General features: G+C 40.7%; 1 protein-coding gene across 1 annotated transcript in view; it reads left to right on the forward strand.

Moving 5' to 3' along the window:
* Window positions 1-22,014, forward strand: part of exoc4 (exocyst complex component 4) — a 153,606-nt gene that overhangs the window by 75,627 nt on the left and 55,965 nt on the right. The window contains exons 12-13 of the mRNA XM_084710580.1: window positions 20,890-20,992; window positions 21,674-21,790. Coding sequence (XP_084566706.1) covers window positions 20,890-20,992; window positions 21,674-21,790 — 220 coding nt within the window. The remainder of the gene's footprint in view (window positions 1-20,889; window positions 20,993-21,673; window positions 21,791-22,014) is intronic.

Below are 22,014 nucleotides of genomic sequence, written 5' to 3' on the forward strand. Positions count from 1 at the left end.
GTAGAATTCAAACAGCAAAACTGTCCAATACATTGTCCAATACATTACTTTACATTTTATTTAAAAAATCCTTTAAACATAGGACCTCATAAAATATCATTTAAAGAAAGAAATATATATATATATATGTACATATTATACATAAATAAATGTTAACTTGAAATAAATGAAGTAAATAAGAATGTTTGAGTTTTCTGCATTCTTTTCTGGATTATTCAGATGGAAAGTCCCAGTCAGCTGTGATGCAAGTTACAAGATTGATGCTAGCAGTGGGGGTAATATTTGATTCTTAGATGTGTCGTAATGCAGATGTGAAAGATTCTGAATTGAAACTTTGATTTTATAAATGTTAATTAACATGATGACAGAGGGGAAAAAGGTGGAACTCAGCTGTGAGGGCAGTGCAGCGCCCAGACAGTCTACAGCGTGCACGCACTAGAGTTACCAGCAGTTAACATTGAGATGCACTTGACCTTCTGAAAATACAGCAGTTGCAATCATCTTTTGATTTATTGTCTGAATAATTGCATTTGCAAGACAAATGTGATATGTATTGTGAAATGTATTGTGGGATCAGCAGATGAGAGCAACACACCCTGCAACATGAAACAACTTCTGTCACCGTGGTGGGAAAGAACGTAACTCTTCTCAGTCGGTTTCACCTTTAAAACGTTGTACCTGCTCTAGATCTTGGACAGCGATGGCTTTCACAGAGCTAACTGTGCAGCAGTGAGGCTGCTCTCCGCTGCTACAGACAGAACGTTAACACGGCGGAGCACTCCACCTCCCCCTCATTTTATTATTCTCATACAGACTGTATCATTCTTTAAAACTGATTAATTCATTACTTAATGAAGTTAACTTTTTAAAATAAAAAGGCTGTGGACCATTTAATCGCCAGTTAGGTTTCATACTGTATTTCAGGGAAACTGGAACAAGAGAATGAAAATTGTGCCCCCATTTCTAATAGTCCAATCAAGAATAAATTCTAAATCAAATTGGACAAAAAGATTCCCACACATAAATGTAACATGCGTGTCATGTTTAGTTCTAAGCATGGCTACTTCTTGAGCAGCTGCACATAGATACCATCCAGCGGACACCCCCTGATTTAAAAGCTTAAAGTTTTGAGATGCATAACTGATTAATATGTTGCTAGTTACTAAAATTCAACCAACGTCTTGATTCATTGACTTATTGTTACCCCTTTTAAGTTATTTTTTCCATCATAGACATAAGTACTGTATACCACTGTCAAAGTAGTATAAAGTATGCCAAAGTAGTACCAAAGTTTTTTAACAGAAGGATATTGGCAGTTTTACAAGAAGTTGTCACTGTCAGTCCATAAAGAAAGATTTTATTCAGATTACTTTGGGATACACAGAGTGGAACAGCAAATGTTCATTGCAAAACTTTACCTCAGCTGTTGTTAAGCACTGGTTTTGTATGTCTCTCTCTCTGTCTCAGTTTATTTCAATTTATTTCTCTCGGTCTCTCTAGTCTGTCTATAGCTGTAGGCTGTGTACTGATTATTATGACTGCTCCAGCCTAATCCTCTTTTCTTGTCTCTCCATCGCTCCTTGTTCCTCTGACTCCCCTCTTTATTCCTCTGTCCCTGTTTCTCTCACTAGGCCATTTACTGCTAGCTTCGGTCTCTCTCTGTGAGAAAAACATAAAGATTAAACAGTCCTGTAATTACTGAAACCTCCAGCCACAACTATCAGTTTAATAATGGATGTAACTTTGAACAAATAATCATAGAAATGTCATGTAAATGTTAAATGCTCTCCATATTTACATTCCAATATACATTTTCAAATAACTGACCTATGAAGAAACGTCCTCTAATTTAACGCCTCAGCAAATGTAAATGCTTTATTAAAAAGAACATTTCTTAGTATGAAATTAGCCTGCTGCATCTTTTGATATGTGCAATCTGGCTCTAGGAGAATAATTATTCACACAAAATAAAAGTTTTGTTTCTTTCTCTACCTGTGCAGCCAAATAAAAAAATGTGTTTTCAGCCGGCTTTCAAGAAACTTGCCTTGCCAGGAACTCTTGACTGTTCTCACATCGGCTGCAGACTGCAGGCAATACAGTGTTATTCATATGACCTGATCAGGATGACAGCATACATGTAGAATGACACTGACATGCTTGTTGAAGAGCCAAAGGGGAGATATTACGCCTCGCACTCTCCCTGGTGTCATGTTACAACCACTAAAATAGATGCATAGATTCCTCTGCGGTGTGTGAAGAAGCAACAAATGCAAATCAGTCGTAACAAATCGGTATTTTCAATATTTCATGCAAACAAAGTAGCTGAGGCAATGACAAGTTGAGAATGATCTGAGATACAGTGTGTATTAACATCCCCAATACTTTTGATCTCTTGGTTGTGTTGCTGTTTTTTATTCTATATTTGGGTTTTTCTCATGTTAACTTGGTGATATAAACAACATAAACACTAAACTGCAAAATTGCCTCGAAGAATGCTTAAATTATAGTACCGATTAGTAAGTCTGGTTATCATTTAAAAATGATACCAGTACCCTGATAGTAATAGAATGCTTCATGCGATGCCTTTGTTTCTACTTCATTGATGGCATCTCGGCACATTGAACTGGCAACTCATGACAAACAAATGCACCATGCTTGACTTCCCCACATCACAGAACACGGCCGCTGCAGCAGCTGGCTAATCACATGTTGCATTAAATAAAAAAAATGCTTGCAGTGATTGATTGCATCAAAACCATACATATAGTCATGTTTTTCTATGCCAAGGTAGGAAAAGGATCAAAAGCAGGAATGACTGGAGAGGTTTTTGTACAACTTGGTAGTAGGTTATTTTAAGCTTGGAAGGGAGGGTGAGGCAAGTTGGTTTTAGTCTGAAACCTCACTGCTAGGCGACACTAAGTCCTTCACATTGGTCCTTGGAAGCCCTGCTTGAACACGCTAGTGTTAATTAAAGTCCATCATAGAACAGATCAAAGGCTTGGGGAGTTTTGGAAATCAGGATACAAAATGTGCATGACACAAATCTTGACTAAATATGCACTTACACATAACAGCGGAAGGAATAGTTGGACATTTTCAGGCTCAAAAATCTCATCATATTTGGTAACCCTCCCAACCCTGTGTATGCTGCTGAAAGTCTGCCAGCAAAGACAGGAAACCCCACAAACTATCTGATAATGCACACATAGTAAAAGTGTTTGCACTCTTACCAGTAATTAGACCCATCCCCAGGAGTGAGTAGAGAGGCTCTCAGAGGAACAGCCTCACAACAAACCGTGACATTGCCATGTGTTTCTTTTCTGCGTTGGTCCTTATTTAGATTCTGAGGCCATCCTGCATTTCTTACATCAATTCCGACCCAATCCTGACTAAGCAATTCCTAACAGATCCTGATCAGCCGGCTGCCACTTCCATCATAGACTATTGCCACCCCCACGCTGATGCTCTTGAAATTGAATGTAGTCCAATTCAGTTTTTGTGAAATTCAGCTCAGACAGTAGCCTACAATTTATTCCTTTTATTAGTTAATTATGTAATTATTGGTTGCTTTGATAAATGATTCTGTGCTATTCGTTTGATCTGCAACAGAAATCATTCAGCAGGGAAATGTTTTCATCAGTGATTTTCTTTTAGATCTGAGGGTCTTTGCTCTTATCGCCTCTTCCTTTCACCTTCCTTTGGTCATCCTGACACCTGAAATATTTTATGGACACATTCTCTATTTACCCATATGGCTGTGTACATGAAAGCACACCATCCACACATGGCTGCGCACACACGCCTGTCACTTTTTAAAGTGAAACATACAAAGTTAAAGGTCAGAGCCAGCTCAAGGTTGTCTCACTCCCCTGAGAGCCCTTTCAAGTGGACACACACTCGAGACATGACACTACAACAAGCAGGCTTGGACAGGCTATGAAAGGATCGATGAATAATTTAACCCCTAACATCATATTTCCCCTGGTGGTAATGTATACAGAAGGGCTGGCATGCGCACGTGACATGTGTGTCTAGCTGATACTTGTGCACCTTCATTTTGTGTATGCCCTATATGCTGAGAGGTGGCTATTTCAGCAGCGTAATGTGATGTGTGGGAGTATTATCAGAGCTGTAGGTATGACAGACACACAGCCCTAGAGCTGACTTCCTGGAATTGCATTTTGTCGGCCGTCTCCAATATGAGACCTGTCACCTTGCTCCCTCCAGGCCATGCAAACTGTGATTGAGGCATTTCTGTGAGGTGTCACTATCAAGGGTGCATGCTTGTGAGGGTTTTTGTGTTTCTGTCCGTCTGCCTGTGTGAGTGCGATGGGTAATAGGCTGGTTTTCATGCCGATGAAGAGTTTTTACACAATTTCAATCATTCCGCCCTCCTACTCTGTCTTTCTTCCTCTCCTTCTTCAATCCTCTTCCTGTCAATGTTTCTTCTCTTCTGCACTCTTAAAAATATCATTTAAGATAAGGGTTCTACCTGAAGAGGGTAGGTCCTGCCCAGAACCATTTCCTTCTAAAGAATCTTTTTTTTTTTTTTTTTAAGAAGAAATGGTTTGTCAAGGGTTCTTTGTAGGACTAAGGGTTCCATAAGAACGCTTTTAATCTAAGAAACCCTTTTTGGAAGGAAGAGTTCTCAAAAGAATTGTTGAGATCCTTGAAGAACTCTTTTCTTAAGGGTTCTTTATACCATAATATAAAAGGGTTCTCAGTGGAACCCCCTGGGTATTTTCTAGATAAACATCCTTGGAACATAACCCCTTGAGTGCCCCTGGAAGGTGGAAATATTCTTGATAGAAACCCCAGATGGGGCTCTGTTTGCGTTCATTACACTATAGAGGAGTTCTCATTGAGAACGTCTCATAGGGGGTTCACAGATGGTTCGAGGTATAACGCTTTATGTTTGGATCTAGGAAGAACCCTCTGAAAGGATTCAAAATGATACCTTTACAAGTGGTTCTACAAGGAACCAAAAGGGGGTCTCCAGTGAGACCTGCAAAAGAACCTGCGGTTCTACTTAGCCTCCTTATTTCTAAGAGCGTTTCTTGTTTTTCCTGTCACTGCCTCCTTCCACCTTCACTTTGTCCTCACTCCTCTCCTCCTTCCATCTTTTTTTTTTTTTTACCTCCCGCCTGTCCCCCCCCTCCTCCCGTCTCCCTGTCAACACTGTCATAGCTTGGGGAGCCCTTCGGTGTATTACAGACCTCTCACCACTAGTTCTCTTTATGGCACTTTCTCTTTTTAAATTCAATCAGGCTTCAATGGAGCCCCCAGAACCATTTCAATTTACTACCTGGACGCCACAGGATGGAAAGTCCTACGCTAACATAAAGGTCTAAATGGAATGGAGGGCTAACAGAGAGAGAGAGAGAGATGGAGGAAAGGTTTGGCAGGAGTGGGGGGGTGCGTTGAAACGGTGCCATGGAGAGATAACAGCAATGGAGTGGTAAAAATAGAGAGAGGCAGGGGAATTAGGGGAAAGAGGGTGAGAGAGAAAGATGAGGGAGAAGGAAGAGTCTGAAGCGTTACCAGGGATAAGAGACCAGAGATGACAGCAGAGGAGAGAAAAAAAGGAGTGAAACGAAGGGTGGGAGATGGAGGGGAGGAGATAAGAGCATACAGTAAGGAGAGGAGGTGATAAATATAAACTGTTTTTTTAATCAGAGGAGAAAGTGATGTGAAACAGCTCATCTACTATACCTGTTTGAAGGAATGCATCAAGACTGTGCAGTTCTGCTAGGACATTGTGCTGCAGTGATGCGCATACAGCAGTTGCAACCATGGGCACTGCGGATAATCCACGGATTTGGGTAGGTTGGGTCATAAAAATGAATGAATGTTATGGTGGGAAACGAGAGGAAGCATCTCCCTATTAAGAGAGACACTGCACATTTACGCGCGAGGCACAGCAGTTCAGCTTCATTGATTATTTGATTCTGTTTCCACTTGAGAGAGTTGCCTTTGTTTTCAACCACAATTTTTAGTTTTTCTACCTAAATAATGTATTTGCTGCAGTGACATTACTATACACACAGAAGCATATAAAATTATTGAGAGCAGATAAAGTAAATTGTTAAAGAAAATATTGATAGAGTACAAATCACAACAGAGAAATCACATGGGAAACTTTTGCTGCTCGACATAATGTAAAAGGTACAATAACTTAGGGACCAGGAGAGGTGTGGGTCTCTGAATCTGAGAAAATAATATGTTTGGGTGGGTGGGAAGTAGATGATTTATGCATACACACAGAGCCCATTGCTACTGTCCTGGTATGTGTGAATAAAATACACATATAACACACACACGCACCTGAAAGAGATTGTGAGATTAAGCTAGTTTTTGTTGTTAGTGGAAAAGTTTTTATATATATAACTCAGCAGAATGGCATTCTTTCACCTGTGGCCATTGTATTTTTGAGAAAATATCAAAACCATTGCCACTTCCCTCACAACAATCCTCTTGACCTTGACTTGCCTGCTTTCTTCAGGGCAACTTTTCATTCACTCTCCCCTTTGGGCCAAAATAGACTCCTCATGTCCATCTTCGCTGCCAGTGCTTTGTGTGTTGTCTGCAGGTTAAGTGTTTTTCTCAGTAGTTTTCAGGCGAATTGAAAAGTGCTTTCGCACTTAGCTCTCCCAGGGATAGTTGCCATTTCAGTCTTGCTGAGTCACTCACTGAACCATGAGAGTCCTTCACTGGCTCAAAAAGACTGTATCATCACCATCAACTCTGATTAGAAAAGAACATAATGTTTGTGTGTGTGCATGTGTGTGTACGTGTGTGTGGGTGTATCGGTGTTTACAGAGTTGAGAAAAGATGGAACCTAACACTCATTTAATCATTTTGGCTCCCATGTACAATCTACTACTTCTCTAATTTACTACTTAAAAAGTTGGACGTGTGTACCGGCTTTTCCAAAGGCAGGAAATACAAACCAAGGCCAGAAATGTTGTTACGTTTTATGGGTATAACACTGGCATATGTATTTTTTCAATTTCTTCCTTTCTCTCTGGCTCTGTGTTGAGGCTGTTAAATGATAGTGTATGTAGACAGTACCTCTCCTTATTCATTCTTTGACCCAAAGTCTTTTTGCTGGAACTGAGAAGTGACACAGAGAGTAATATTAGGTATCAGCTGTAAGTTTCTCACAGAGGGTCACCTTGATAGCCTTCTGGATGCCCAGACTTACAAGAGACGAGACTTACTGCCTTGCAGTTGTTTTCCTCCACCAACCAGTCACGTTACAGTTCACATCCCTGCCTGTCCAGACTACTATAATATATGTAGTGAAACTTTTGACAACATTTAATAAAAGAACTTTTGTCATGATCAGCATATGAATACTTGAGTTATGGCCAAAAGCATGTGTTGTGAGGTCACAGTGACCTTGACCTTTGGCTTCCAGATTCTAGTGAGTTGGTCCTCGAGTCCAAGTGGAACTTGTCCCAAGTTTGAAGAAATACAGACATTTTAAAAAACATAATTTGTCTGTCACTGGCGCGGAGGCATGCAAATGTATAATGTGCTTTTCAAGGTAGTTTTCACACTGTTGCTTTTCACACCGCCTCATTCATGTGGACGTCTCTGTGGTTTCTTGAGACATCCTGTCTTGGACTAAACTGCCAAAGTGAAACCCCCTCTGATAAGTTATGGGTACTGTTTGGATTAGAGTAGGAGTCACTTTACGTTATGTTATGTTATGTTATGTTTATGTTTTATCTCTTTAAGTCTTTAAGTGTTGGCTTCTGTGTTCTACTCAATCAGCTTTGTTTGTTCCTTCCTGGCTTACTTTAATAAAGAAGTCCCCTTCCCCCTGTTTCTGTAAATGTCACCTGTGGGAGGCCACTTAATGCTGAGCTTATTAATCAGACTTGTTTTATAAGGAGGAGATGAACACTTAAATACTTAAGCATTAAGCAGAGTACAATCAAACCAGATACAGTATTTGTCTGCACCTGCCTATCTGACTAGAGAATAGTGTGTGTATATTTGTGTGTCTGAACTAAGCAATTGGTGCCTCTTATTAAGAAAGCAGGCATTTGAAGGCGCCATGGGACCAGCCATGAACACTGCTGTCACCTGCCTGTCTGTATTGACTGACATTGTACAGTGTGCACAAAAGGAGTAATTTAGACCTGGTAGCCTCCTATTGTGACATTGAAGCATCTTTGCCTCTCTGTGGCCTTAATGGCTCAATATAGCATGTGAGTGAGCTGAACCTCCCACTGAACCTCCATTCAGCAGATAGTAGAAGAAGAAAACAAAAAAATTACAACAGTTGGCTGCCATTAAAAGTGGATGGAAAATGAGATCCGTGTTCCACAGGGGAGGTTGACACAAAAGTTTTTTTGTATTTTTTTTTAAGATTATTTTTTTTAGGCCCTTTTTTTTATCCTTTATTTGATAGTGACAGCTGAAGATATGACAGGAAAAGGAGGAGAGAGAGAGAGGGAGTCAATCTGATCTCAGTATATGGGGTGCATGCTCTACCAACTGAGCTACAGGGGCACCCCAGGCGTACAGAAAACTTCATTTTAAATAGCAATAGCAAGGCTTTTTGCAACAACAGTAGATGTTGCTTGATGATGCTTTTTTGAACCATTAATGAGGAGCAGATGCTGTAGATTTAAAAGTCAAAACTTAACAGCACATAACATTAAGACAAATTAGAACTTAAGCAGCATATAATTGTCTCCACTGTTTGATAGTGCTATTCCTTTATGTTATAATAAGCGGTTTTCACCACCCATTTAGAGACTCATTAGTAAAGCTGTGAGTCCTTCAGTCTTTATTCCAAAAAATTTTAGTATTTACCATTCAGCTGACAGCGGAGACAGCCCGTTATATAAAATTCATACCACAGTGACAAACCTTCAGAAATAAAAAGATCTGGTCCACTGAAAATTTGAAAGCTGTTGTGAATGGGAATGAACCAGCAGTGGACAGGTTTGTACCCCTGCTGCTATGATTTCCTTGCCTTAGGCAACGCGCCAGGGATGTGTGTGTCTTTGAAACCAAGTTTTAGTGGAGGGATTTTTGCAGCACTGAGTATCCCCATCACACACCACCATGATTCTAATAATTAAAAACATGGGCTGTAGACAGTGATTTAGACTAAAATCCATCAGCATGCTAATAAAATTGAGCTGGCAAACTAGAATTTACTCTCGTAATATTGCACTGTATCATGTAATTAATTTATCATTATACAACAGATGGTTGCATTGAAAATAATAATTGTGTGGTGCTTTTTTTGAATTTGTGTCTGGGTTAATGTAAACAGCAGCAAGACATCACCACCTGGTTGACGTTTTCACATAAAAAGTCCATCATCTGGGAAACAGTGTTGATCAACTGTGACTGCGTTTGTGCACAAAGCATCATCGGTGTAAACAGAGTCCTCCTCCCCTCGTCCTGTCGGAGTCTTGCGTCTTGCGTCTTGCGTCCTGTCAGCTTAGAACATAGTCCACTCGATAAGTGTAATAGCTTATCCGCCATGCCTGTTGTTTGGCCACCCTGAGTCCCAGTTTCATTTTCCTGACAGGACATTTGCCATGAGCAGCCCTAAGTCCAAGTTGGGTTAGCATGGCTCTTACCATTACTCTCACCCTCTCCTCCTGAGGTGATCCACAGCGGTGCATTCGGGTTATCTGACTGGGTGGTCAAAAGATGCTGTGTGCATTGTTGACCATCTCGGGGTCTGCTGATCTTTAATCCAAACCCCACACTCCCTTTTCCAATGCCTATAAGTTTATTTCAGTCATAGGTGACACATGTTTCAGCAATAAACCCCCCAAAAATAACAGATTAAAAAAAAATGTGACAGAATTTTAATTAGCTACTGGCCACCAGCATGTGCTGCAGTTGCCATTTTTTAACATTAATTCTGGCTGAAGTTGACGCAAATACCCCAAAGTTCTCCCAAATTGGCAGGAAAAAAAAATCTATGGTGACAAATCCAGCAAGAAACACCAAATTAGTGATGGCTGAAGGCTTTTTTGTGGCAGTTTAAGATTAAACAATAGAGGCAGCATCTATCTTTGCACATCGGTTCTTAGTTTCTGTACTGTATTAACTGAATACACCTCGACGACATTACTCTTAGAGAAAAGACTAATGAGAGAGATAGTCTTGGTTAGAATTAGAGAGAGATAAAGAGATGGTGGGTGGAGAGCACGCTGTAGGAAGATGGAGGAGTAGGCCAGCAGCAGCGGTAAGGTGGTGATTTGTCTTTGAGGCTCTGTGGTGTTGGTGTTGGCAGCGTCAGCTAAACAAGGCCATCTCATTTCCTGTTGTCTGCAGGAAGCAGCTGTCTGCTACCGCTACTGCTGCTGCTGCTACTCAGAGCCCCTGGTCATCAATCTACCCCGTTTTAATTGGTCTGCACCACACTGCGACGGGCCAACACACACATATACACACACACTGACAGAAATAGGTGCAGAGACTTAAATGTGCATGCAAGCAATACATGTGTGGATGTGCACACACACACACACACTCACAGAATGAACATCTGCAGCAAATATACACCTGCTTACCTCTGTGTCACACGCAGATAACCACTAATGAACATCACACACGTTTTCCTGCATCAGCCCGAGCTCCAGCATTTCAGCTTACAATACATACCGAGCTTAGATGTTCATTAAAGGCCTCTAATATCACTAGAGAACATATCCAGCCTTCAGGCAAGTGGGTCAAAAGTCTACTTGCCCAGAGTAATATTTTACTTGCCCGTATACAATCTGGTTTATCTATTAGTCAAATAATGTCTTCAATAAGCCATGTGGATGTGGTACTGCATGCCCAGGTCAATCCTGTTCTTCTATTGAAGAAGAATTGCGCTGGAGTATACCGTGAATGGCTGTGCATTTTTTTTAATCGCAACATTTCAGAACTCCAGGAGGGAATTTCATCAAATTTTGCACAAACTTTCACCTGAACTCAAGAATGACCTAATTAGCTTTTGGTTGTCCAAGATCACTGTGGCCTCACTAAACACAGTTTTTGGCCATGCGCTAATTATGGCACAATTTCACATAAATGTGTAATAGGAAAAAAAAATGATGAAGCGGTGGTCAAAGGTCAACTTCACTGTGAGATCATAATGATCTGCCCGACTTGCCTCAGCATTCATGTTTCATGCAAGCACCTGCACAGTCATGGAGGAGGGGTCGTTGGCAGCCGACTTAGCTGACTTGTAAGCAGGATGCTGTCAGCTCTTGTTATGGCAGTCCAGCAAAATTTTTCAGGACCTTGACGTGCCTTTGAAAAACAACCCTCTTTTATCTGCTTTGCTCTCAAACTTGCGGCAATCTACGCAACACATAGTTGGAATTTTGTGCACATCCTCTAATGCCATCCAGCTAAACACACGTTTCCAGGATAACAAAAGCATTGTCTGCACTCACGGCCGTTTTCTCGCTAGTGCCCAATGGTTGCTGCGCAGTTGCAACTCTCAGCAGAGATGAGAAGGAAGCAAGACGGCTCACTCTTCAGCTACTTCTGTCATCACCTCTGGAATTTCTTTTTTACCACTTGCCCGATCTGGGACGTCAGCTCCTTGATTTACTAGCCTGACATAGCATTTTACTTGCCTCAGGCAATCGATTAGTTCTTATTGTTGCACACTGTCTCCATGTCTGATGAAGTTTGTCTATTTTTATAGTCTGGTAGATGTATAGTAATGACAATAGATCTACTGCATAAGAAAAACAAGGGATATGGTGTTTAAATTTTAATACTGTTGGCTCGTAAAGGTAAAATATACCCTATGAAGTAATTTGCATCTTATTTCTGTAATATTGTACAACTCAATTTTAATATCTGTGTCTGAACAAGTTGTTCTCTAAGCAGAACAGCTTAAACACAAACTGTTCTGCGGCTGCTTTGTAGACACTTTGTACTCAAACACTCCTAGGACACGATGGCAGCACCCATGGTGATTTTACTGGGATTATCAGGTTTACAGCTGTAAGCCTTGCATTCATATACAACTCCAGCTGTAATAGGCCTTTTTCACAGCAGACGTTTTGACTTCGACACAGTAGGAAGAAAGCACAGGTGTGTTTTAATAACATTTACGATGGCTCCCAGTAAGCCATGACGGGTTTCTGTGACTGCGTGAGCAATGCCAAGACCTTGAAACATAGGCAGATAAAAGGATTCAAACCACGATTGGATGTACTGTTTACAGCTGTGATTTTCCTCCTGTGACATAAAAATGTCATATCATCTCACCTGCCAAACAATGGCAGTGTCAAGTTGCAGTTCAGAACTCCTCCATTCCTCTACTATCCATGGTCTTTTGTTCTCTGTGTTGTCCTTTGCATTTTCATCACTCTGGATTTGCTGTCATTGTTGTGTGTCGTGTTGCGAGAGACACAACAGACACTTTGAAATCAGATTTGACCGGTGAGAGCCAGAGTCCAGACTATCTGTAGAGATCTGATTGGAATCGCATTTCAAAGCTCCTCCAAAAAAATATCTTTTTTTTTCTTTTCTTCTTTTTCTTTCTTTCTTTTTTTTTTTTTTTTTTTTGCTGTCCAGACGTTCTCAAATCAGACTGGATAATCTAGATATAGATTAACAGATTAACAGATTGGGCAGCTGTTTGAACAAGGCTTAAGTCTCAATACTTTGTTTTGAACTAGGGAACACAGTGACAGTATGTATGTCAATTGATATTTGCTCAAAATCACTGGAATAGCTGAACATAAATTTCATTTTTTGGTAGATTTTCTCCCATAAGTGGAGGCCCGGGTGTCCTTAAAGGAGAATATAGTCCAGTAACAATTTCAGCAATAGTTTGCTGATATTTCAGTTCAAGACAGAACATGGAGAAACTGTTGGATCAATGTCAAGATCACGACTTTTTGCTCATGCTTATATAAACCTGTGTGAATATCTTGTCACATCCGACAAGAACCCTTTTATAAGGGTCACCTCGCACAAAAACGGAAAAGCCCTATTTTTATCTAATTGGGGAGCTTTGGCAGAGGATTTGGGAAGCCTGTCGCTAATGATCTGAAAAATATGTCCTTTTCATGCAGATTCGAACAGCTGATCTTTCTTTTTCTTTATGTGTGGCGGAATCAAGTTGAAAAATAATGGTGAGCAAATAACTGATGGATTATCTCACAGTGACAGTTCATTCTGTGTGTCATCCATTCTGGGCTATACAGACTCTATGTAGGGATACAGCAGGATGGACCTCTGTTTTATATCCTATTAGCCTCGCTCTCCCAAGGAAAGGTCCTGATTATAAAGCCCATTTATACCTGCTGCTGTAAGCATGTGGCCACACACACACACACACACACACACTCATAATTTACATAATGCATCTTTGCACCTTCCCATCGCACTCCTCTCATTCTCTCTTTTGTTCTCTTAAACAAACACACACTCATGCCCCCCTTTCTCCTGCACGCACACACACACACACGCACACACACACACTCTCACATGCATGCTCTCACACATGTGCAAACACACCAACAGCCTTCAGCGTATGTGTTGCAGCATCAGGGGCGAGGGCAGGGTATAAACAGCAGGGAGTCTGGCACAGGCGTAGGCGGTGTGTGGGAAGACCATATGCATTTCACCAGGCACTGATGAAAACACGCTCGTACACTTAATCACACACAGTATTGTCACATAAGAAAAAAACAACAAACCCCCCCCCCCCCCACCAATATATTCACCCATCCTTTTCTCTCTGTCTTTGTCTTTCCTTTCCTTGCTCACGCACACACACACACAGCAAATCCTGTACAGGTTTCAGATGGTACACACCAACTGGAATCTTAATTCTTCCTCAAAACCATTTGTGAATTATAAAAAAAAAGAAAAACTTCAGTCAACCGGTCTTGCTGCTTGAGCTGGTGGAAAAAGCTGACGCAGTGCCATCCAGTGGTGGTGGTGGTAATTGCTCGGGGTGTTGGAGCATTTAACTGAAAAGTATATATATATTTTTAAGCAATCAAAAGGTGCCATGCAGAATGTGATTCTTTTCCCCATCCATCTTTTCAATTTTCTTATTCTTTAATGCAGTGCTACAGTGATGCGCTTTGAAACCCCTCGAGTAGGTCTTTATATTCTCTGGTGTGACTTCATTAATTTAACACTGCTGTAGAAATAAGTGAGTAGTGTGTATTGGGGTGTGTAATATTCCCACAGAATCAATATTGAATGTGCAGTTGGATAACAATTAAAAGCTGCCATTGTGGCATTTATTGTCTGATCCATTGGAATGAAAGCTAATGTTGGTTGTGCCATAAAACCCATAAAGTGTCCCCATCCATTAAAATCCTTTTATGACTTTGAAATCTTCCTGAAGTGACTGGGTAGTGCTGCGAGTAAGAATAATTGCATATAGATAAGTGCTTTCAAGTGTCACTGGATGTGGTGTATTGACGGGTGGCTGTAGCGTGAGAGTGAGAGAGAGTGTGTGTGTGTGTGCTAGTGTGACAAAGACAGACTGATTTTGTATGTGCTGCGGACACACGCCTGCACTCGCTCTCTCCCTCCGTCTCTCTCTCTGCTGGCAGGGGTTCAGCATGTCCTGTCCTTGGTGTGTGACAGGTCTTTACAGAACCAGCCTTCCTCTCTGGGCGGCGAAATCAGAATTCACCATAGCTGATAGGTTCGTGCCTGGGGGAAATTCTGGGAGATTTAAAAATGCTGACTCTCTAATCGATCTTAGCACACTCTTATTCTGCTGTCTTTCTTAAATCTTTGTCTTTATCCCATTCCTCTTTCGGCATCATTACGCCGCTGCTGCAGATAGAGATGGATGATAGGATCCCAACCCTTTCCATTTAAAGAAGCATTTGTTACCTTAGGTTTAGTTCCCAGTGGGAAATGAATTCGGAACTGCTGCTATAAAACATCTTTGTCCCTGTCTGTTCTCATTTGTTTTAGCTATCTTAAAAAATCAAACCTTGGCTTTCTCTGAATAATCATACAGCCATTAGGATTCATTGGGTTCACTCATTAGCCAAATCCCTGTTGGTATAAATACATTATGCCATCCAGGAATGTTATTTCTTGACATACATACACATAGGGCATGGCATCTACAATTATCCAGCCCCAGACCCAAGGCTCTGACATCTGTTTTCTAATGACAGATAATTACATGCTGTCAAGTGCAATCATCTGTAGTTGCTGCTAAGAAACTGGGTTTGGAGTGCAACTGGTGCAGCCATGTTGGTTCCAGTGGAGACAACACACCCCGAGGCGAGCACAGGGACGCTATGCCAACTCCCTTTGAATTTGAATATGAGTCTGGGTGTGTAGGTGTGCTTCTGCATTTGCATGAGAGTGTGTGCAACCTCAGACACCAGTATGGAGTGGATAGATATGTGAAGGAATAGTGTTCCCTGTAGTCTTTTAGATGGACAAATAAATTATTTCTGTTTTGTTTGTCTGCCTGGTCAATGCATCTGCTGTGCCTTAAGAAATAATCTTCTGAGATCAATTTTTAAACCTGACCTTAGCAACAGGAAGAATGGAACGCAAAAATCACATTTTTTTAATAATTCCTAATGACCAGTTTGGCATGTTGTGAGGATCTTTTCATAAAGTTGATTGTGACTTTTAGTACCTTATGTTTAAAATAAGTAAAAGTATTTCTCAATCCAAAAGGTGGAAAACTGAGGGGTGGGCAGTTTACTTTTGGCATCACTGGGCAAAGGTTCTGTAATAATGGAGAAGCATAATGTAGTTCATAATATATTCATAACTAGACTTCAGAACCAGACTTCTGCTCCTCTTGGCTCTGTTTTCAGGCTTAAGAAAATCTAGCTCATGATGGTGGCCAATCACAGGTCTGTAAGCATAGCAACCTGAGAATGAGACTCAACAATCAGCATTCTTCAAGCTTTTTTTTTTTTTTTTTTAATACCTTCCTGACATTTGACCGGGGTATACAGTATTAAGATGATATTTGTATAAAACTATATAATAAAAAGACTCAACTCTACTCCACTGCAGAAAGTTTTTACTCGACGTAGGTGAAGCTGGTTGTCATAGTGATGCTGTTCGTGCAGTTGTAAAACAACACGCGCTCAGGAGCTTTGCTTTGTTCTTGAGCAAATTCAAACCTACACTGACACTTAAAACTGTTTCTCAGTCCAAAGGGTGAAAAACTTTGAAGTATTTACTGTATTGTTTCAACCATAATTTTTATTATTGATTAATTTGTTGATAAAACGCCAATAATTTTATCATAATTTTGAAAAACCCCAAATGATGTCAGACTAATACTGAAAAAAACAGATCCTTGGCCTGTTCTCAAACATGACAAAAAGGGCAGAAATTTGCATTAATTTGAATATTTGTTATCAGTTACCTCCACTCCTGATTGGTAGCAGATTATATCATTGTTTAGTATTAATTGTTGTTATGATCAGCAGCAGTCATTACCGTAATCAGTAAATCAATTAGCACCAACACCACATACTCGCTCTTGGTCTTCTAGTCCTTTTTAAAGATCTAATTCCCTTCTTGCATTTGACGCCTACTATTACAACCTTTGCTGCTTGCCAGTCTGTGTGTAAATGCCTGCCATAATATTTTTTTGGCCAGTTGGAAATAGTGTGTGTGCGTGAGGGTAGATAAGCAGATTATTTAAGGTTATTAAGATTTCACACACAGGGGCGAGTCTACACTGTGTAGTTGCCGCTGTGTCTCCGCAGCACATCCACTGCGTCTCCTTAGCGACTTGGCTGACACCTCTGCCGCGTACAGCTGCCATATGGTTTACTGGTGTGTTTTGTTGTCACCTGGCAATGAAACTGACATTGTTAATGTCACATCAGGTCCAATTATAACAGCCTCATAAGCTGAAGCGGACACAATTACTGAATTATTGTGGTTCTGAAAGGATTCAAAGCATCCTTTGAATGAGTAATGTTTTTTCAAGTAAGTGAAGACGATTTAAGGAGGCATGAATGGAATTTATGGATTTTTCTACCATTAGATGTGGTGTGTTATGCTGGCGGAGTGAGTAAAGCCTTTACCTATTGAACTGTGCAGGCACATTTATTCCAGTAACAATAACAGTGCTTGAAGGATTTTACCTGCTTTCATAAAACACTGTTACATTGACCTTTAAAACATGAAATATCCTCTGACTGTTTAATTTAGGGAGACTTCAGACTTGTTAGAAGAAAAAAAAAAGTTTTTCCACTGATAATATAGCGGGAACTCCAGCCAGAGAAGCTGAGAAGTCAGTTCTTTTTCTGATGTATCATGCAGTAGCTCATGATAACTGGTGAAACGATGTCAATTTGGACCAATGTAAAGTCAAACTCAGTGGTAGCCCTGAGACATCAAATGAGTCTAGCTGTCATTCTTCGGTGAGAGGTCACGCTGTCTCACCATGTTTTTGTGTAGGAGGTTTGGCTCCAAGTACGAATTTCTGCAAATGGCCTTGTACTGCCTGCAAAGATAGCGCTTTTTCTGACTTTTGCTGGTTTGTGATTCATTTGCAGTTGAGAAAAGTTGATGGCTTTTCAAAGAAGTGTGTGTGTGCGCTCACTTGTTCAGTGTTTATCATCACCATCATCTTCACCAGAAGCTGTTATTCTCTGAGCAGTGTGTCACGCCATCAGCGAGGTAGACGTTTGGAGGATGCGGTCGTAATGATAATGAGCTGAGAGAGATTTTCTTTCAGGATCCATTTGGAAATCTTTAAGCTCCACTGTGCTTTGCCCCATGTTATTAATCCATTTGCATTTTAACCAGCCTCATGACTCTATTTTCCAAATGATTTCTCTGAATCGTCTCACAAAACATTCTGTTTAAAGCATGTTGTCTCACTCGCTACACTTATACTCTTAGACTGGTTTGCACCAACAAACATTAATCTAAGAAAGGTTCCAATAAGAGTTTAGCATCACTAGGTGTAAAATGAATAACTCTAGATTTAAAGTGAATTCAAGCTCTGCCGCACAATCAACATTATTATTCATGTAAATCAAAATTAAATAGAGTTTAATCAATATGGAGATCCCTGCTTATCCAAATAAATAATAAGTTTGACTGCTATCGGTACCTAGAATATAAGAAAGGGAAAATTGTCAACTTTTGAATGCTCTGTATGCTGCAACAAAAATTACACTGTTTGCTAGCTAGCTAAAATGTTAACAAAACGTTACATTGGCATTTAAACTGAGTCTGGTGCAACATCATTTAAAATTAAACCATGATTTCATCAGGTTTAAACATTTATTTTTGTTAGTGCAACCAAGCCTTAAAATGTAAATTTGCTGACATAAGCTCTTCAGGTTCACTCTGTGGGCCCCAGCAGTGCTTTTAGCCCAGTTACCTTTGCTAAACTTCCTTGCAACACCCATGGGCTCCGTGCGCTCGTGAAGGGGCCCACGGCTCGGCTCCAGATGGCCGCCTGGATAGACAAAGCCGTTTTACTGCCTCGTCCCTGCTGCATTACTCAAACGTTATCACCCCTGCCTACAAAAATCCATCTGTTCTAACGCACTAACTTGAAGATCCATCATCTTGACACTTGTATTGAAACAATGACAATAATGACAGGGCGAGATGGATCTCAGAACAACACGATGCACGTTTAAACCGGCAACTTTTGTCCTAAGATCGATTCTTGGAAATGAAGTTGTCAGCAGAAATTGTATGCTTTTTTTTTGTGTAAAGGAGTTTAAGTTCTCTCTCAACATGCTTATACCAAGAGGCTGTATATCTGGCCTCCATTGTTTTGCAAGCTTGACGGTTTTAATGAGGCCACAGAAGAGTTTCTCCTACTTAACTTTCTGTTGTGGTAGAGTGTCAGTGGGGATCAATGAAGGATTTAGAATAGGTTTAGGTTCCTCGCTCGTTCTGTCTCTCTCTTGCTCACTCTGACACACAAGGATGTACGTACACACACACACACGCACGCACACACGCACTTGCCTCAGCTCTTGCTGACTAATTGGGTACAGATGCTGAGTAGTGTGATCTTACACTTTGTGCTCCTTGTGTGTTTGCCTGTTTTGTTTTTATGTGTGCTCGTGTTTGCATGTGTTTGTATGTGTCTGCATGTTCACACAAGTGACAAAATTAAAGCTAATCAATCATCCACCTCCACTGATCTATACTCCTGCATAGACTGTGTTCCCCCCGGTTGTCTGCAGCGCTGCAGCCTCATGGTTCCGACTCCCACTGCACGTCAGCGCAGACACTGTTTCTAAGCAGTGGAGTCTTCCTCCTGCTTTTTACAAATGGGTTTGTCCATCCAAATCACCATCTAGAGTCATCTTTGTAGCTTCACACTGGATTTATTTTCAGCTTCTCCGCTCAGTTTCTCACATAAAACATTTTTCTTCTGTCTCTCTCGATCTCTCTCTTTTCTATAAGTTTAGCTCATATATATTACCAGTCTTATAGGTCAAAGACTTCTTTTGTGAGGAGTTTGATTTATTTGTGCATTTATATGTGCTGAGCGCTTGAGAAGGCACTCGCTCTTGCATGGTTTGCCCTGTGGTGTGTGTGAGACGAGGCCAGTGACCAATGATCCTCTGACAAACGAGGTGTGCATGTGCCTCCACCAACCCATACATTACTGTCTGACCCTATCTGACAAACCAGACACCAGTGTTCTCTGGGAAATTCAGAGATCGTTTTATATCATTAACACTGTAAATAGCTTAAGTATTTGCAATTAATTTACCATATAGAACTGCTGATTTCCACTTTGCTGTACAGAGAAGTTTTGTTGTACACTTTCACTACTGTCTGAGTCTGATGAACATCAGCTAAAGAGCCAGATATCTTTCTTATACAAGGTGCTGTCTAGAACCTTAAAGGCTTAGGCTTGTCCCCATAGGAGAACCATTATCAGAACTATCCTGAATGTTTTCACTCCCCAAGGGTGATAAAAAAGAACCCACCAAGAACGTTCCTCTGAGATTCATTTTATATTGCAAGGTTTTATCTAGAACCCACTCAAGGAATTCTACAGAGAACCCTTTTAAATTTCAGGGGTTTGACCAAGAACCCTTGTGAATTCCAAGGATTTCAACCAACCCAAGGGTTCTAAAGAGTATCCCTTTTGTATTTGTAATGGACCCCTTGGTCTGTCAAAAAACACTTGACAAATCATTTTCTCTATTAAGGGTTCTTCTGAAGCAAATGGCTCTGCGTAGAACCTCAGCTCTTTGGGAGGAACCCTAAGAGTGTACCAGGTGGTGGAGACCAAAATGGAGCTAAAAGGGAATGAATATTCAATATTCTAAATTAATTGCTAATGTTGCTCTGTAGCTGTCTGTGTTTAGTTCGCAGCGTGTTGCAGTTCCCACAATTTGCCAGAAAAATACAACCCAGCTTTAAAGCTAAAGGGGTATTATATGTCACTGTTCCAGTAAGGCACAATAAGTTTGTCATATTTATAATATGTTGTAGGCCCTGAATTTTAGATCAGCCATATCTTTTTGGCTGTGCAGCAGTAAAACATTTTATCATCTTTCACAGATATATTTTTCCTTTAAATGAGACCTTTCATTGTACAGAAAAGGCTGGTGTAAATCAGGATTTCTGACGTCTTGCAGTAATTGCAGCGAGCAGCTCCACTGGAGCACTTTTAGGTTAACTACCTTGCTCAAAGGCACCTTGAGAGTTATACAAATCTGCTCCAAAATGAGTTCCCTCGGCAGATCTTACCCTCCCAGTCGATGTTGGACCCACTGATGCAAAGCTACTGTGTTGCTGGTCACAAGCCTGTGTCTCATTGCTCCTATGATAACGTTTCAAAGAGTTCGGTGGTGAATTAGCCTCCACTCACAGGTGTGCTACGATGGCGTGTCAGAGCTGTTTCTAATATCTGTTTGTCTTGACTCCTCTGCGCAGGTTCATTCAGGAGATAGAGATGAACATGGGGCCGGGCCAGGCCAAGCAGTGCCAGCTTCGAGCCTTCCTCACTTACTACATCAATGACCTCTTCCTCAACCAGGTTAGTGAAATGTCAAATTGATTCCATTCTGTTCTTGTTACTTAGTAGCTGGAACGTTTCATACTGTATGAGTACTGGCACAATTTTGGGGTAATAGTCCTGAAAGTCAGTTCGCTTAAATTTTGTACTGTATCCCTTTCTCAGAACTGATAGAACTAAATAACACAATGGCATAGTGCTGGGAATCATTGTACTACGTAATAATCTCAGTATTTTCTAAATACAATAGCTGTTCTTACCCAACTATACTTTAATTTCCATACTGTGACCAGCTAAACAGGTGTCTCTCTGCATCTTTGCATGTGTTGCTTGTTTGGTAGCTGTTGAAGTTTTAAAACAAATGTAAACTTCAAGATGGTAATTCTGCTTCATGCACCTTGTTTTTGCCTGCAGGCTTTATCGAGAAATTTCAATTATTAAGTTGCTTAAACGGTGTGTTTTATCTGGTCAGCCATCTGGAGCTGAGAGATTTTTTTTTTTCATGAAATATTAGAAACTGCTTTGAATTGTGGTGATTTCACTTTGCACTGATGGGGAAAATCATCTTCACCTTCAGGAAATGTTAAATCAAAACAAAGGACACTTTGAAAAGTGACTAAATACAGGCTGATGTTCCTCATTATTCGAGCTTTATCCCATTGAACAGGACGTGTGTTTTATGAACATTTGTCACTGAACCAGGTGCGCACAGAGATCAACAAAGAAATTGAAGCAGTGAGCAAAGCGGCTGACCCCTTGAAGATCCTTGCCAGTGCCGATACCATGAAAGTCCTGGGTGTCCAGAGGCCCCTGCTACAGGTGAGGAATATAGGATGAATACATTCTCAATGCACAAAATATATACATACATGTACGGAACATTTGTGCAGTGCAGGGGTTGGCCACAAGCATGCATGCAAACAAAAACAGCTGCCTCACACGAGACAACATTTGAGTTAAAAACAACTCATGCTTTGTATTTTACAGTTTAATTTTCCTCCTCCATATTTCTTGTCACTCTCAGACCTTTAAAATGCCAAAGT

Source organism: Lutjanus erythropterus, chromosome 22, assembly GCF_056507025.1.
Source record: "Lutjanus erythropterus isolate fLutEry1 chromosome 22, fLutEry1.hap2, whole genome shotgun sequence".
Taxonomy (NCBI): Eukaryota; Metazoa; Chordata; class Actinopteri; order Lutjaniformes; family Lutjanidae; genus Lutjanus; species Lutjanus erythropterus.